Source organism: Ostrea edulis, chromosome 5 (genome assembly GCF_947568905.1).
Source record: "Ostrea edulis chromosome 5, xbOstEdul1.1, whole genome shotgun sequence".
NCBI lineage: Eukaryota > Metazoa > Mollusca > Bivalvia > Ostreida > Ostreidae > Ostrea > Ostrea edulis.
In genome coordinates this window covers 10962872-10982445 of record NC_079168.1, presented here as the reverse complement: position 1 = coordinate 10982445, position 19574 = coordinate 10962872, and the positions used below count along the sequence as shown (strand labels likewise).

General features: G+C 36.6%; 1 protein-coding gene across 2 annotated transcripts in view; it reads left to right on the top strand.

Moving 5' to 3' along the window:
* Nucleotides 1-19358, top strand: part of LOC125651912 (ankyrin repeat and death domain-containing protein 1A-like) — a 54136-nt gene extending 34778 nt beyond the window's left edge. For both annotated transcript variants that reach the window (XM_048880762.2, XM_056166651.1), the window contains exons 7-16: nt 5946-6044; nt 8381-8479; nt 9712-9810; nt 12223-12321; nt 12769-12867; nt 15107-15205; nt 15308-15403; nt 15640-15838; nt 16943-17071; nt 19045-19358. In XM_048880762.2, the coding sequence (XP_048736719.1) occupies nt 5946-6044; nt 8381-8479; nt 9712-9810; nt 12223-12321; nt 12769-12867; nt 15107-15205; nt 15308-15403; nt 15640-15838; nt 16943-17071; nt 19045-19115 (1089 nt within the window). In that variant the 3' untranslated portion in view covers nt 19116-19358. The remainder of the gene's footprint in view (nt 1-5945; nt 6045-8380; nt 8480-9711; nt 9811-12222; nt 12322-12768; nt 12868-15106; nt 15206-15307; nt 15404-15639; nt 15839-16942; nt 17072-19044) is intronic.
* The last annotated feature ends 216 nt before the right edge of the window (nt 19359-19574 follow it).

Here is a 19574-nt window from a genome sequence, read left to right as displayed (position 1 = left end):
GGTGCGATAGCGCGATGACGATGGTAAGATGGCGCGATAATACGATAACGATGGAGCGATATTACGATGGCGATGATGCGATAAAGCGATACTGTTATTGTGCCATCGCGCCATCGGTATCGCGATATCGCATCATCGCACCATCGCGTCATCGTAGTATCGCTCCATCGCACAATCGTTATCGCATTATCGCGCCATCTTGCCATCGTCATCGCGCTATCGCACCATCGCGTCATCGTCATCGCACCATCGCCATCGCATTATCGCGCCATCGCCCCAAACCGCGATGGTGCGATAGTGAACTACGTGGCCCTATCCGGATTCCATACACACCAGTTTTCCTTTTTTTTTAAAATAAAAAATTCATTGTCAATGTATGGAATCCGGATAGGGCCACGTAGTTCACTATCGCACCATCGCACCATCGAGGTTTGGGGCGATGGCGCGATAATGCGATGACGATGATGCGATGACGATGACGCGATGGTGCGATAACGATGGTAAGATGGCGCGATAATGCGATAGCGATGGAGCGATACTACGATGACGCGATGGTACGATGGCGATGATGCGATAACGCGATACCATTATGCCATCGGTATCGCGTTATCACATCATCGCCATCGTACCATCGCGTCATCGTAGTATCTCTCCATCGCACCATCGTTATCGCATTATCGCGTCATCTTACCATCGTTATCGCGCTATCGCACCATCGCGTCATCGTCATCGCATTATCGCGCCATCGCACCATCGACCCAAACCTCGATGGTGCGATAGTGAACTACGTGGCCCTATCCGGATTCCATATCAATGTGACTTCGATTGAAGTTCTTTTTTACAAAAACATTTGAAAAAATCAGATTCGGTTCGAAAAGTTATGCTTATATGGAATTTCTCGTAGAAGTATGGAATCCGGATAGGGCCACGTAGTTCACTATCGCACCATCGAGGTTTGGGTCGATGGTGCGATGGCGCGATAATGCGATGACGATGAAGCGATGGTGCGATGACGATGACGCGATGGTGCGATAGCGCGATGACGATGGTAAGATGGCGCGATAATGCGATGATGCGATGGAGCGATACTGCGATGACGCGATGGTACGATGACGATGATGCGATAACACGATACCGATAGGTGGCCCTATCCGGATTCCATATAGAAGATATCAAAAAAACTTTTTAAGATCTGTTTAAAATAAAACATTGCAGTCATTTTGAAATGAAACATCTGTAAAATATATGGAATCCGGATAGGGCCACGTAGTTCACTATCGCACCATCGCACCATCGAGGTTTGGGTCGATGGTGCGATGGCGCGATGACGATGGTGCGATGACGATGACGCGATGGTGCGATAGCGCGATAACGATGGTAAGATGGCGCGATAATGGGATAACGATGGTGCGACGGAGCGATACTACGATGACACGATGGCGATGTTGCGATAACGCGATACCATTATGCCATCGGTATCGCGTTATCACATCATCGCCATCGTACCATCGCGTCATCATAGTATCGCACTATCGCACCATCGTTATCGCATTATCTCGCCATCTTACCATCGTTATCGCACCATCGTGTCATCATCATCGCACCGTCATCATCGCATTATCGCGCCATCGCACCATCGACCCAAACCTCGATGGTGCGATGGTGCGATAGTGAACTACGTGGCCCTATCCGGATTCCATAAAAATATGGAATCCGGATAGGACCACGTAGTTCACTATCGCACCATCGAGGTTTGGGTCGATGGTGCGATGGTGCGATAATACGATGGTGCGATAGCGCGATGACGATGGTAAGATGGCGCGATAATGCGAGTGCGATGGAGCGATACTACGATGACGCGATGGTACGATGGCGATGATGCGACAACGCGATACCGATGGCGCGATGGCACAATAACGGTATCGCGTTATCGCATCATCGCCATCGTATCATCGCGTCATCGTAGTATCGCTCCATCGCACTAGCACACCATCATTATCGCTCCATCTTACCATCGTCATCGCGTCATCGTCATCGCGCCATCGTCATCGCATTATCGCGGCATCGCACCATCGACCCAAACCTCGATGATGCGATGGTGCGATAGTGAACTACGTGGCCCTATCCGGATTCCATAGTAAAATGATACACCAACATGTTATCGAAAAAGACGAATTATTCCTAAGATTATATAATGGTATAACATAGTATGACTATTTCTATATAATGTTAAAACTACTGCTGTCGAGAAAGTAATTGCATTTTGTTTAAATTTTATTTAGTGTATTTGTACGTTATCCTGTAATGTTTTTTTTTTTTTTTTTTTTTTTGGTGAACTATGCAAATTGCATGGAATGGTGTTTAATCCAAAATATCCTTTCTTAATTCAACTCAGCTGCAAGTATTTCCATAATGCACAACCCATAAAGGCCTAGTGTATAGTGTACACCCCACAAAGACCTAGTTCATAGTGTACACCCCATAAAGGCCTAGGTCATAGTGTACAACCCATAAAGGCCTAGTTCATAGTGTACACGCCGTAAAGGTCTAGGTAATAGTGTACACCACATAAAGGTCTAGTTCATAGTATACACCTCATAAAGGCCTAGTTTATAATGTACACCCATAAAGACTAAGATCATAATATACACCCTATAAAGGCCTAGATAATAGTGTACAATCCATAAAGGCCTAGTGTATAGTGTACACCCCATAAAGGCCTAGGTCATAGTGTACACCCCATAAAGGCCTAGTTCATAGTGTTACACCCCATACTAGGCTAAGGTCATATGCAGAACATCATCTGTACGTCGCCAAAATTATAATGACCTTAAAACGGGACTAAACTTGAATTCATTGCTACGAATGGTCAATTTGGTTATTTCAGGATCATGTTAAAACTTCCATACCTAGTTACACAAAACAACGACTAGTGTTACAGCACCTAATTAGCAGACAAACATGATCAGAAGGACCGTTTTAGAAGGAAAATGTCGCTAACGCTTTAACTTGAGGCAAAATATTTAAAAATCTAAGCTTTACGATGAGAAGGATTATTATCATATACATCATGTCACAGAAAAACAAACCGTACAACGGGAATAGAATTGTCAAGCATTATCATCCTCTGAATCATAGAAAATGGGTCCATGAAGCTGCGTTATTTGTTTATTTTTATCTGCAATGTTTTCACAAGTGCGGGTTTATCATGGATTAACCTGTCATGTGAGACTATTGCATGATGGTGGAAGATCGTAATTATTCGTAATTTGCTTTTAATGCAAGAAATATCCTCTAATAAACGCTGGCTTTACAAGGTCGTGAATTTCTTCCCATAAAGTCATTTGATATGCACTTTTATCCAGAATAAAACGAAATTTGCGACATGATCGTACTACAAGAGTTTAAAATGCATACCTCATCATTTATGCTAAAACATTTAAGCTATATTCAATGCTTAGATATTACCATGAAAAATCATTTATGATATTTTCATTGATTTCTGGAAGTCCCATTTTTTAGTGACCATGGGATACAGTAAAAGAAAATTTCACAATACTGTGTACACAAAGAAATTTTCGTCTCCTATAATTTGGGTCTATTTTGCCTTTATCCTAAATTTCAGAGGAAATTTATCGTAGATAAAGAGTAGTGTATCATTGCTCAAGTCAGAGAAACACAAGAACAGAATTAGAACTTGTCACTGAATGGTTTAAAATACTATATTCTCAAATAACAAACGTTATTACTAAACAAAATATTCGTAGATCTATAATGCAATCACTAATATTGTATCGTAGGTAACACTGATGTATTGCCGTTAAACTCACAAGGATGCTTGGTATACTAAATTCTTTATGTAAATATTCCGGTCTGCTAGTATGCATTTACAACTTGTAACATGAGCCTCGAAGGGCTGGCTATTCATTACATGATGGCTCTGGGCCAATTATGTAGAAAGTAATATGTTCCATATTTCCTCAAAATAATTGATATCAACAGCTCGTCTGAAGGTTCTCTACTGATAAATGGCAAAGTGCTGAGCGGCTAATGACTAGGCATCGCAGAATGAAAGGTCTGGTGAATAGGGGTGTTGGTCCAACTGTGGCGCCCATTGTCATACATAAAGCATTGCACGTGCTTTGATGCACGCTGATACATTGTCGATTAGATGCTTGAGTCCGCGCATGTCTGATCTGATGTCCTGATTGTGGGATATTTCTGGACTTCCAACAAAAACGTTTCACTGTTTTGGTCATGTCAATATTTCTCTCCTGAATGGAAATCTCAGGAAGGTTTGAATTGAAACATTGAATGGGGGAGGGGTCATCTTTGCTGATGTTTTGCTATAATCGTAAGACGTCTATTGGTCTTTTTAGCAAACCAGATTCTATGTGGTTCATAGATATGCTGCCAAATTCCGTCTCTTATCACAATTTCATATCATTAAGATTCTTGTAGCATTTCAAAAAATTTATCATATTTACAAGCGTTTATCTTTCATTTCATAGCTCAATTTTATAGACAGTAATCTGCAGATGTATGGCTAAATGCAGATGACTGAATAAAATGATAAAACTCAACGAATCCTCCTACGTGTTCTTGTTCTTCTTTCAGATATAGTCCAGCTGCACATATCAGCACTGGTGATGTTGATATAGTTGAAAATGAGGATCTCAAATCACTTATTCTAAAAGGTCCTAAATACAGAGAACCTCGGTCTTTCAGTTTGCGACAGAACTTCATCTCTATTATGAATTCTGTCGAGGATTATGTCAGACGATGGGCTAAATATGAAAAAGTAGCACCTGATACTTTGTCAGAATGGATTCGTAGTATAAGAGGAATATTAAAATCCCGTATTAGACACAATAAAACAAAAGTGCGTACCATCTATCCTTCTGTGTTTAGTAAACAAGAAGTGATAAAAGATTCCGTTTACCTGATCCAAGATATAGGGCTCACGGTGGGTGTGGCTGGTCAACAGGGGATGCTTACTCCTAGGCACCTGATCCCACCTTTAGTATATACAGGAGTCCGTGTTTGCCCAATTCTCTATTTTGTATTGCATATAGGAGTTATGAGATTGATCACTGTTCGTTATTCTCACCTTTCATGAACAGTAAATAAATGTGTCAAATTTGTTGCATAGTAAATCAAAGTTTTCACCATAGTAAATCAAAATAATTATATCAAAGTTTTCACCACAGTAAATCAAAATATTAAAACAAAAATTACCATCACGTAGTAACTACCAACGCTTTCTCCTGTTAGTAAATCTCAGGATATTACCATAATGCTATCAAACTTTAGTTGATGATGCCTTTTAAGGACCACCCCCGCATGTTTTCCTTTTTGATATTTAAGAAAAACATTCCCTGATGCACTGTTCCGTTCCATTTGATGACATTTTTTTCACAGCTGGAATTGATTTGTCGCTGATCATTCATTTTATATTGGCGGTTTTTTTTTTTACCCAAATCAATCCTTCGAATGAAAAAAAGTGTCCACGTAAAGATGTGATTTATTGCCATCTGTATCTGTAATTTATGTAGTGCATACCACCCACACGGGCTCCAGTTTGTCCTTTAGGACTGTTTTGTACACTTTATGATGACACTGTATAAAAATAATACATGAACATTATTCATACAGCTTTAAAATGTTCAATGTACCTTTGTATATTACACTAGTACCCACACCAAACAAACAGAAACTAACTAGTACCATAAGCATGTGTCAGACCAATCTGCCCATAGCATAAAGGTAGTGATCAACATAGCATAACACGGTGCATTGATTTAGTGTATCAACTGCAGGAATGGTCACCACCAATGAAAACGTCAAGTTCAAGTCATCACATTTCTGATAATATGGAGACATTCAATATTTTTTTTATAAACAAAGCTACAATGGCAGTGATGCTTTTTAAGTGTCTTTTTTAGACTGGAAGAACTCCTCTTCATCTGGCGGCGGAGGCAGGCCATATTGAAGCAGTGATGCGGCTGATAGACATGCGCTGTGATGCAGATAGGAGAGATAAGGTTGGTCAGTTTTATTTTACTGAGGTGTGTACTTTAAAAAAATCAATTTCATAAATTCACAATTACCCACACGGTACATAATCCCATAGTCTTAACTACATGTAGTTATCACAATTTTGCATTTCAATCTGACGTTCAGTTTAAGAGTTGACGTGATTTGATTATTTAAGGGACATTAGCTGTGAAAGTGATGGCAATTTTTTTTTCTTCAAAATCTCTCATTGGCAAAGGAATATATATTGACTAATAAAAATATTTATTTTGTACAAAAACAAGAGAAACGTAATAAATGTACGTTAGATAGCCGATTTTAGTGTAAAAAATATAGCTTTTCATCACATTCTTTTAGAATGTAGTGATTTTACGCCCATACAAAATGTGCAATCAATGAAAGAACTTTTTAAAAATATTGACAATCATTATATCATACAATATTTACAAGAATGCAATTTTTACAAAAATGTTTGAGTATGTTTTATAATACAACTGTTCATATACACGAAATGACATGTATTTTACCTGTTTATGTATTTTTAACTTTTATGTCCGTCGGGTGGGACGTTAAAGAGTGTCCCGTGTCAAAGATCACAACCCCCTTGGCACGCATATGATCGTTTCCCTGATTTACAAAACCCAGAGAAGCTCACTGGGGGCCGTCAAGGAAACTGAAACACTCACAACCAAACATACGAGGGCTGTTCGATATGTAATGTGTATTGTACGATATCTCAAAAGCATTCGACTCAAATAGTGAAATGAACATCACATCCCTTTAAAGTATTCTCCGCGGTTTGAAATACTTAATTTCATTCTCTGAATCCATTTCTGAAATGCGTCACGGTACGCCAAATTAGGTAGACCTTTGAGGCACTGACTGATGGCTGAGCCAACCGCTTGTCGGGACTTGTAACGACGACCAGATAAGAACTTTTTAAGTTTTGGAAAAAGGAAAGAGTCGCATGGGGCTAGATCTGGAGAATATGGTGGGTGTGACAAGACGCTAACCTTCTCCGACTTCAAAAATTGCTTCACAAGCTCAGATGTATGTGATGGAGCATTATCATGAAGTAGACGAACATGTCTAAATCCTTACACAGGGCGTCGTTTATGATAATATTTCTTGAGCTTTTTTAGTATAACATCTCGGTACTACCGACCTGTAACACTTTTGTCCTACGACACCGGAATTTGTACGGCTATACCATCACATGAGAAGAATATGCAATTAAGAACCTTCTTTGTGCTTATGGTTCGTTTAGCAACTACAGGACTTCTACCATGTTTAGTTAGACATATTTTGTTCCAATTTTTCTTACTGGTTCGAAATAATGAACCCATGTTTCGTCACCAGTAAAAATGTTTGCAAATTGTCTTTGATTGAATTTGGGAAACATTTTGAGCAATTGCTTAGCGGTTTGTACTCGTACCCGTTTTTGGTCATCTGTCAACACATGCGGTATCCATTTTGCAGAAATCTTTCGTACTTTCAAAATGCGCTTCTAAATGAAATGCACCCGCGATAGCGATAGGCCAACAGCTTTGGCAATATCACGAATCGTGTATCTTCCATCACTTTCAATTATTTCCCTGACTTTTGAGACATTTGCCTTGCCTGTTACAGTCACAGGTCGGCCAGATTTTCCTGCATCTTTGACGGACTCTGTGCCAGTCAGAAATTTCTTTCTCCACCTACGAACTGTCTCATAAGATACCCATCAGACCCATAAACTTTCCCCAATTTCAGTAAAAATCTGCATTACCGAATGACCGAGTTTTGTGTGAACTTTTATATAAGCTCCAATTTCTTTAATATTCTCAATCCGTTTCCCCAACCATTTTTATAACAGTGGTCAACGACTGGCTCTTTTGAAATGACTGTAAGTTTAAAACTACGTTGAGCTGAAGGCTCGTGTTTATACCGTTGGAAAGGTATTGAATAGAGCTATTCAAGAGTATCATCATCCACGAAATCGTGCAAAGCGTTATCACGCTGTGGTACAATACACATTACGTATAGAACAGCCCGCGTATTTCAATTAGTTAACCGCCGTAAAATGGTTGAAATATTGCCAATACGGCATGAAACCATAATCAATTAAATAAGGAAGAATTATTATTTTGCAAGACAATAATTATTCAATTACCAAAATTACATATTCACGTGCCTGCTTTGAGGTTAAAAGGTGTTTGAAATAATCAAATACTGGTGTTATTACTGTAATATATAATACAAATAATGGATAGGGCAATTTTCATTGAATTCAATTTTTAGTGACAAAATTATAGCTAATGCCCCCTTTAAATTGTTACTGAGTGAAAAATGAATTTTGTTATAGGATGGGAAAACAGCTTTGCATTTAGCTGCAGAAGCTGGGAAGAATGAGGTCATCAAGAAGTTATTAAACCTTGGGATAGAAGTCAGCGACAGAGATGCGGTAAACAGCCATGAATCTATTACATTCTACCCCAAATCTTCTAAACTTAATGTACACAGGAAATATATCACTTAGAGACATAGTCTTTTACATTTTACAAGTATTTTTTCAAGGCAGTACGATTTCTACTTTTGAAAATACTGCTTGAAATTGGTCAAAGAAATTTCAACTACTGATTTCAAATAAACCAAATTGATATGTGTTTGTATTATATTTAATTCATTATTTCCATCGACCTTAGTAGTCTATATTTGCTAAGTCACCGTGGGTTCTCAAAATTCTGTTTACCTATTACTGATCATCATTCAAAATCATAAACTGAATAATTCAATTTTACTTGTAAAATGCAATTTGGTTTGTTCATTTGACTTCAACACATCGTTACAAACAGGGTTGGCATATGACGTCCTGGGAATGACGTCATCTCTGTTTCTATTTTGTTGCTACATCAGTATTGAAATTCAAAGTTTGGCCTAATAGACATCGATTGCGTTTCAAAACAAGAAGTGTGAGTAGCACTAAGCGTGGGAATTTTATCAGTTACATGAAATGTGGCTATAATGGCAAAGTATTTTCTATTTGTTTTTAAACTTGCGGTTCTAAATCACAGAACTGATTTCTAAAAAAACCCAGAGAATTGGATATTAAATTACTTTCTTTCACGCGGGCACAAGTTTGCTTTTGAGGTCGGTTCGGTTCTACAGATATATATCGGGCAACCTAGTAAGAAACCAGGCTAGACTGGTCCCCTATCTGATATCTCATCAGGAGATTGTAAACCAGGCTAGACTGGTCCCCTATCTGATATCTCATCAGGAGATTGTAAACCAGGCTAGACTGGTCCCCTATCTGATATCTCATCAAGAGATTGTAAACCAGGCTAGACTGGTCCCCCATCTGATATCTCATCAGGAGATTGTAAACCAGGCTAGACTGGTCCCCCATCTGATATCTCATCAGGAGATTGTAAACAGGACGGCTTGTTTTGAAAGTTAGCGCATAGGTGGCGGTTTTTAAGAACACAAAAATGAAAATAGAAATCGAAATGGTGACAAAAAGCTTAGGCTTTAAAACATTTAATTATAGGATATGAAAGTAGTTTCTACTCAAAGTTAGTTGCGACGGTTTCCACATTATTTTATAAACCGCGAAGCACTGAAATGTTGCCTAGTGTATTTCAAAAATCTCTTTCTGGTATATCCAGCCACCTATAACTTTTGTCTCATTTACAGGAAGGTAGGACAGCCATGCATATCGCCGCAGAGGAAGGGCACATGAAGGTTATGGAAGCCCTGTTCGACTTTGAAGCAAAAGCAGATACGGAAACTATAGTACGTTTCATAATCTATCTACTAATGATTCAAGTTAGGGTACAACTGCAACTGTTTTCTGGCTTACATTTCGTCACTTCGTGTTCTTTGTAGATTCTCTATCATATATTTGCGAACACTGTGTTCGTGGATAATCGAGGTTTTTGAACCATTAATACTTCATAGACATTGAGCATTAGTGTTCGCAACGAGTTATATTCGCTGCTTGTTGCATGCGAATGATTTTCCAGTACTTGTTTGTTTTATATGTCAGTACTTATTGACTCGTGTGATTTGACTCGTTTTCACGAAAGGTGTGTTGCTGGTTGATGGGATCGGGTAAGGTATGGACCTCCTGTTTTCACCAAACATTCTCCTGTCCGGTTTTTTTTTTCAGTATTCAAGTTATTTTGTGCTCTGGATCCGCCCCATTCATTCCCCCCTTTGGTTTGTGTTATTTAATTGTTGGAGATTTAGTTTCGTATAAACATGGATATGTTGTATGCTGTACTGCCAACAATCACCACAATTCATCCATTTTTGCTATATTGGTTTTCAATCTATATTGATATTTTAGAAATAAATATCATTTCTCAAGTATGCTGGCGTGAAGCGTCATAGTTCATATCCCCCCCCCTTTTTTTTTTAAAAATATTTTTATCTCAATCTATGCACAAAGAACATTCATATTAATTTTCAAATTGCATATACATACAAATACACATACACCTTTACATACAAACTATAAGATTTTTTAGATGATGTGCCAGCTCTCTTTAATCTCATTTTCTTTTCGTAATCCTAATGAGTGGGAGGAGTAGATGTCAATACACCTAAAATATTTTATATATTCAAACAGGGATTTCACATTTGGTAACGTATATTGACATCTATAGATATATATAAACCTTTTAGCTAACAGTATCAGTAGATTAATTGCTCTGTAGTTCACGGACGTTTTGCGATTATATCCAAAGATAACTGTTTGTTCATTAAAACATGCATCAACACCACATAATTCTGCCAGCTTTTGCTTAAGTACAATCCAGATATTTCGTACATGCTGACATTCACAAAATAAATGAATTATTGTATCTTTAGTTTCATGACAAAATGAACACAATTCGGTATCTAGTAATTTAAAAACAAAAAGCTTTGAATTTAAAGAAAGTATTGTATGTAAAATTTGAAATTGAAAAGTGACGAGTTTTGTGTTCATTGTGACATGATGTGGAATCATAAAGTAATGCTCCAATTCATTTTCATCAAATTTTATCGACAATTTCTCCTCCCACTTCTGTTTTACCTTCCATGGGGTCTCGTTGACGGATGACATAAAAACAGGATAAAAAAATTTCGATACCCTAGTTCATACCCTCATGAATTTTCAAATATGTAGTTTATTTTTCATATATTCACATTCTATTTTCATTTCTGTCCGAATTCCCAGCCGTTGAATTAGACGGCCTATATTTATCAAAATTCCTACGCGCATTGTCACAGCTACAGCGCATTCATGAGGAAATGACTCTCATCATATACCCTTGTATATATCTACTTGTAATCACCATGAAACATTGTTAGACTGTGAACATAAGCTGTAGGTAGAAGGGATGGGAATGAATTCAGTGCATATGATTTAGGGAACTAATTTGTAGAAAAAGATTTGGTATATTTGTTTCTGAACAATCCGTGACTCATAACGGACACGTTCGATTGTGTGAATGAACGCTATCAGTGTAATGAGAAAATAATTATCATCATATTTGGAGTTTATTTAAGATATTTCTCACGGCAAAATATGATATCAAATGTAAGGTAAAATTTGTAATTAGAACGGATATAGCAAAACATTTCAACAAATCATTCATGTTTGATCCGTGTATTTTATAAAAGACTTGGGATTAAAGCTAAGTGAAGTGTGAGGGAATGATTTAATGTGGAGTGAGTGTGATGAAATGTACAATTTAACCGACTGAACATAGATAGGCCTTCTGTTTGAGAGACCTAATTAATGAATATGTTCTTATATCCTGCAACCAACATGGTCGTGCATGCATGGTCATGATTAGAGTATTTTAAAGTTAGTTTCATTTCTTGACTTTACAGTACCGTCAGTATTGGAATGTCTACAAATATAAAGTTACAAGTTTCAAAAGGAAATTTGAATGACATGTCCTTGGCCATAATTCAAGGATCAATGTATTTTCAAAACGAGTATATTCTAATCTTATTAAGGCATACTAGGTCTTTTTAGAACTGCTCTAATGATAAAAATCCAAGATTACTGGTAACAGGTGTTTTTGTTTTCTGTGATGAAATGTAACCGGAAGTACCTCGAGTTCAAGCATGTTTGATTTCATACTTTTGTTTCAGTTCTTGTTTGTAGAAATTACCTCATGAGTCGTTATAATTTGCTTTTCAATTTGGCAGAAAGAAATGAGTCCATTGCATTTTGCTACTATGAGAGGACACAGCGACATTGTTAACAAGCTGATTGACCGCGGGGCTCAGGTCGACGCTGTAAACTTTGTGAGTTTTACATCGCTGTTAGGTATAAAAGACCCAGATTTACTTTTGATATGGAATTGGTTTGACATCCAGTTCTTATTCATAAAATGGTTCTTCCTAAACTGTACTTGAACAGAATTTTTGTCTTAAGATAGTGGGTATGGTTGTCATGACGTATTTAGATTGTATAAAAATATTTTTATTTGAAGATTTCTATCGTAATCCTTTAAATGATTAATTGTTTAAAATAATCATATATAGTTTACCGCAGAGCATTCTGACTTGCGATACAAAAGTACATTATGTTTCGTGGTTAAAACATTAGGGAAATTTATTCTACACTTATTCTCTCTGAATATCCGGGATGGGAGAGACAACAATTTTGTATGAATTTATGACATTTAGAAATTGTCCATTTAATGCATGTGCCCGCAATGTTCATAAACTATTTGTTAAATTCGCTTCCAGCAGGGAAATACACCCCTACATTTAGCCGCTTTGAACAATCAACCTGAGGTTACCAGAATTCTTATCAAGAAAACGTGCCAAGTCAACATTCAAAACTATGTAAGTCTACTGTTATCGATTTTACGGATAGGAGGCACCGGGTCCACCGTATTTAGTTTGGCATATAAGTATTGCTTTCATGTAATAGACAAAACTCAATATGCAAATTTATGTCTTTAATCTTAAGGCCGCAAGATGGCACTTTAAAGAATTTGTTTTACATCTTCAGACTTTAACCACATATACAATTCAACATTCAAAGCTATTAAAGCGCAAAAGCTATTTTTCAGGTCACGTGAGTCACTTTGGTGACCTATGGATTGTTACGTTATATGATCTTGCTACTTATTACATGTACTAATGTATAAAATGAACTAGAATTGTGAATTCCAAGGCCCTTCCGCTCTTGCTGCCATGAGTAAAATTACTGTCCCCTGAATGAGGTTTGGTCCTCGAGGAGGGTTGTCGGCTTTGATCAGATATCAAAATATATATGTATAAACGTTATCAAAACATCTATCCTCTACTAGAATTAAAATGATATTCAATTTCCTTCTCTACGTGGTTGGCACTTTTTTAAAGTTTTCTTTCAGAATAAGTATACTGAGCAAAGCTTGAGTCGTGATGCGACGCGACGAGCTCGCTCCAATGATTACACATATGAGTCACGTGATTTGCTCTTCATCAGCTGAAAAAAGATTCATAGTATTACTCGTAATGCTTCTGGAAAAATGTCGCCGTCACTGCGGTATACTTTATTGACAACTCCGTAATTAAAATGATTATATTGTTTAGAAAGTACCATAAACGTTTTTAAATTCCAGACAAGCTCTCTCATACCTTCAAACGTTTTGTTTTTGCTTGGTTTGAAAGAAGAAAAAATATTGCAGCTAATATGACGTCACAATGTAACTATCAACATCCACCGCGTTAAATGAAGAAGTGGGTAAAATGTATATAAGTCTTATTGCAAGATGTAAATGGGCTTCGCTCGTCTCAATGGTCACACCGTACAACATATTAATGGGCTGAGTTGGTCATATTTTGCAATGCAAAAATTTCATTGTGCTTATTGCTCATAGTTGCTTCACGTGGTATTGTGTAGATAATAACGAGCGTCGAGAACTCTGTCAAAATCGTAACATTTCTGTTTTCCGGTAGTATGTCTGAGACCCTAATGGAGAGCATGATTGGTGATCTGTTGCCATTAGGGTATTTGTTTTATTTATGTGTACCAAACAGTCGACCATTAATCCCCAATATTGGAAATTCAATCTTGTGTCTAGTATCATCGAAATAGTGAATAACGCTATGAAGATTTTTTATAGTACCCTACCGGTTTTTAAAACTGAAAAGGACAATAAGTTTCTTCTCTGTCCGTCCGTCCCTCTGTCTGTCCACTGGTTTTCCAGACTTCTTTCCGTTATTCTTGCAAGGATTCATTGAAACTCTCAGTGTAGTTTCAGAGTGGCAAATTACAGATCAAGTTTGAATTTCGTTACGCTTTGTGGACAGGTATCAAAGAAATTAATTTTTATACAAATTCACTGTGTGACATTTAAACTATATGCTGCATGTTTATGAATTGAATTAAAGAATCATAGAGATCTGAACTTCTGACTAAGACTATTTCATCCCTGATATAAACTACATGCATCAACTGTAGGAACAACGAACCATTAAACTAATTCGATACTGGTAAACATGGTGACTAGGTACCCATGTTTTAAGCCACAGTTCAAGGTCAAACAACATCAAATGTACATTACCTCGAATATTATATCATCCGTCAATAAACGGGGCGCCGGAAGGGGACATGCATTGCTTATGCAATACCCTCAGAATCTTTGTTATTCAAAGTGAGATATTATTCAAAATATGCTTGTCTGGCATTGTACAAAATTCAATCTTATTCTAATGTGCAAAGAAACAATTAGATAATGTACTTCGTGAATTAAGACAGCAGCATTATTAGAGTTTTGCACAAAATAATACATCCGTTTACCGTCCATTTGGAAAGAAAAGATCATTTGCTCACAGCTACATGTGTCTTCAGAGCACTACGTTTTATTTATTTCTTTTCTATGTGATAAACAAGGCACTGCACCTTACAATTTTCATTTTCTTTTAACATGAATTTAAAAGATTAATACTACCTTGGGAGCAACATCCAGGAAGTAGAAAATTTCCACCTGCTTACAGCCTTTACATTATTCATGTAATTATGGGTACATTGTGATACGAATATGCAGTCAGCGTGTGAGTTTTGAATCTTTATTTTCTTTCTTTCGTTTTATAGAGACAACAAACAGCTCTTCATATTGCAGTAGAGTCTGGCTACCAAGAAATTGTGGAGGTTTTACTAGGAGCCAATGCCAGTCTTGACTTCCGAGAAAAGGTACATGTGATTTCATTTTTCTTCCACCAAGTAAAATTATCTTTTGTATACAATGCGGAAATGATCCAGTATGCGCTAGAGTGAAATCTTGTCAATTTACAGCTCGGGAAGACGCCTTTACAGCTCGCCGCCAGGGGGAGCTTTGTTGCTATTGTTGATATGATCATCAAAGCTGATAGATATTACGAAGTTACAAGGGTAAGATATTGAAAAGCCAACATGGGTAATAACTCAAATTATAAGCCTATTTGACGAACATATTCTTTAATGCAAACACTGAATACCATATTAGATCTTATTCACAAACATGAGTCTTTCTCGTGTGAAAATAGTTTTTGTTTGCTGAATCTATATGTATATCTATGTAAGTAACAACGGTAGCTTATTTGCCTCTACTAAAGCTGTAAAAAACTGCTCTTGTTTGTTTAAATAAGGACTACCATGAAAAGGAACTGGACGACCTTGACCCACATTTATACCTCCGACAGCCTCGCCATCCGTCAGCAGGACAAATGAAGGATATTCTTTGGAAGCTGGCCACCAAACAATTAAAATGTGGAGACTGGAAAAAGTTAGCTCTCTATTGGAAGTTCACAGCGGAACATGTTAGATCCATAGAACATCAGTATACAGGTGCGATTAGTTTATATATATATAAATTACGATGAAATGACTACTAACTAAAACAGAAAGTTAGAATGTATTTCGGTTTATTGCCTACATGGTTTGAATACTGCATATTTTTGCCCCGTGTTATTCTCGCCTTTCTATACTTGGAAACATTTTCGTCCAGTTTTTAATTTAGAAATGTTCAAGGCTATTCAACCTTTCCTAAATGAGTTTGGCCGTCTTTCTTAAAGAAAAAAATAATAGTGAACTTTTTTATTATAATGATACTACCTATGTAAACACAATTGCTATGCTTGTATTTCTTTGTATCCGTTGCAGATTACTCATAATGTACATGTATATTAATTCTAAAAATCATTGTAATGGTAGAGGGGTATCCAAGTTGTTGATCTTGTACCTAATCCTTTTAATTGATTGATTTTATATTGTTTAACGTCCCCCTCGAGAGTCTTTCACTCATATGGAGACGTCACCATTCCCAATGAAGGGCTACACAATTTAGGCCTATATGCTCGGCGCTTATGGCCTTTGAGCTTGGAGGAATTTTTAACGTGCCACATTTGCTGTGACACGGGATCTCGGTTTTTGTGTTCTCATCCGAAGGACCGCCCCATTTAGTCGTCTCTTACGACAAGCAAGGGGTACTGAGAACCTATTCTAACTGAATATTTCCCCCTGTTTACAGTACACACCAGTACACAGTGAAATTCAATATTTGTCTAATTGGGGATTTTGCAGAATTTGTAAAACGCAAAAATATTTTTAAATTCTTTTATCTTTTCCCAAAACAAACATGGAGTCAATATACATTGTTGAATTTTATCTAACGCTAACTAATATCAAATAAGCTAACTAATATCAAATATGCTAACTTGTATCAAATAAGCTAACTTATATCTAAAGCTAACTAATATCAAATAAGCTAACTAATATCTAAATCTAACTAATATCAAATAAGATTCATCATATTCTGGGTTCCATGCACTACTCTATAACTATCCTCAAACTTTAACAGATATAAGGAATATTATTTATACAGAAGAAAATGGTACTTATAGAAAAAAATATCTACAAAATTATTATTTAAAACAACGTTTGATTGTATAGGGACACACAGCTACAAAGAGCACGGCTTCCGTTTGTTGATGATATGGTTGCATGGAGTACGCAAAGACGAGAACGTCATGAGGCTTTTGTTCGAGGCACTCTCTGCCATCGATAAGAGAAGTCTAGCAGGTGAATTATTAGTAGACTTTATCACATGCATCTACTGAACAACAAATTTGATGTGATATTTTTTTTTTTACCACAATTGCATTTTTGTCATTTTTCCCCTGTCCCTTTGATTCACGTGTCTTTAATGGATATCAAATATTTGTAGCTTTGACCATTTACCTCAGAATCAAAGATTCATCCTTATATTTGATCTTGGCTTTAATTAGTTTCTAATTCAAGGGCGGACACAATTCAGTTTAGATAATAACGTTTGAATTCCATACCTTAATTCAATGAAATAAATCTGGCAATAAAATATCTTAATTCAGTGATATATATCTGGCAATAAAATACCTTAATCCAGCAATATATATCTGGCAATTGAATACCTTAATTCAATGATAAATATCTGGCAACAAAAAATTAATGCTCACAAGCTTGAATATCATATGGTTGGTTTTTTTTTCTTCTTCATTTCAATAGCTCTGTGCAAGTTCACCAAATCTGATGATGTCCATTTTAACATTCCTCATTGTTGAGCGTTGCTGAGATGAAGTATATAAATTAATAATTTAGACTCCATAACATTAATCTTTTTGAATCAACAACACTAAAAACTATTTCACAAACCATAAATTTTGAAAACATGTTGACGTCAATATATGAAACATTGCCGATTCCGATAAATATATATTTGTGCATGCGCCAGCTGACTTTTTCCCATGTTTGCGCTCACTCAGATAGGTTCCAAGGTATAAGTCAAGTTTGCGTCATCAAGCTAAAGTAACCGGAGGATACTGATTTGTACACTTGAGCATGCGCAATCCTAAAATTTCGCAAAATCATTCGGTTTAACTTGGCTTATACATTTTCTGCGTGGTCCTCTCGGTCCCTGTAATTAGACTGCTTTCAAGAAATGTCCAACTCTTTCAATTAAATTGCATATTCTCAACATACTAGTAGTGTACATGAAAAGTGCATAACTTTCTCACCATTTCTGTGCATTATAATGCATTTGCTCGTCAGTGTCACGTGGGTAAATGTTGAACAATTTGAAATAGGACAAATATGGACTTGCACGGAAATTAAACACGTAGGTTGGGAAATGGTTTTCACATTTCTCTGTTTTCACCCATATATCCATTTTATTTGTCTGGATAATAAAACATTAACTTTAAAAATATACAACACTAGTTGCTTTTGTTGAGAAACACAGCGGACCGTCCGGTGCTCGAGTGCCTGTGAGCTGATTGTTTTCCATCATATTCCTTTAGAGAGTGTTAGATAAGGTTAGATAAAAATATGTCTGTGTGTAATGACAATCGCGGGTCTCCATCGAAAATCCCTCACATACAATGAAGAAAACATCGGCACAAAATATTCAAAATGGAGATGTAAATCTTCAATGTACATGTGTTCATTCATGACGGAAGATTTAAACAACGTTGAATGAACACGAGTATCTTGATTTGATGCCCCCTTTGTAAATGATTTTGCAGAAGTTTACATGTATACCGGTTTCAATGTAGACTTTGCGCTGTGATATTACGTACATTTCCAGCCGTCAGGGTTCTGGAATATTTACATTTCCAATGTTTCTGCTTTCGATATATTTTCCAATTGTAATGACAGCCATTTCCTCATGAATGCACTGGAGTTGTGAACAATGTGCGTGTGGTTTTCAATAAATATATCACTTCTATTTTAACGGCTGGAATTCCCAACAGATATAATAGTAGAATGTAAATATAAGAAATAAATTTCCTTTTTTTGAAAATACATGAAGGCATGTTCTGCAACACGCTGGCATATGTCACGTGAAGCTCTAACGTGAAGCGTCGCAGTTCATGCCCTCGGGTATTTTCAAAATTGAAAATTTGTTTCTTACGTGACACACACATTAAGACCGAATTGGTCTGTTCATGATAGTCTAATCGTGAAAATAAGAAAATGAAAAGAATGTAACTTTTAATTTTTTATTTTTTTTATTTCAGAGCAAATAAGACGGCGAGCAGATTTTCGGAGGGAAAAATTTTGTATGAATGCTTTATGTTCCATAGTGTGATATATGTTGAACTTGCTATGTGAGAGGTTTTAAAAAACGTGAAACTTGTCAACTGAAAACGAAATTGGTGCTATGAGAAATTGACGAATTTATTTAATTTATATCTCTGTGAATGAGATAAGTGTTTTATATTCTTGTGTCATCTAAATAGGACGTGTTCACAATCTACGATATTTAATAATAATACTGTTTTTATACTCAAGTCTGGTTTTTTTTTTACACAATAAAACTTTTAATATTTTACATGTTGTTTTCAATCACAAACACACACGTGCGCATTTAATGACACTTGTATTTCACTGATCCGTCTGGTTTAAAGTCATTTGGGGCTAATCAATGTGCAACTGTCAAGAGGTGTACAACACTTTCGTCTCGTAAACATTTATGACGTCATGATAATATGTGTCAAAGTCGATAATCACCGAATCATGAGGATTGTACAACAGTCAATGGACAAAA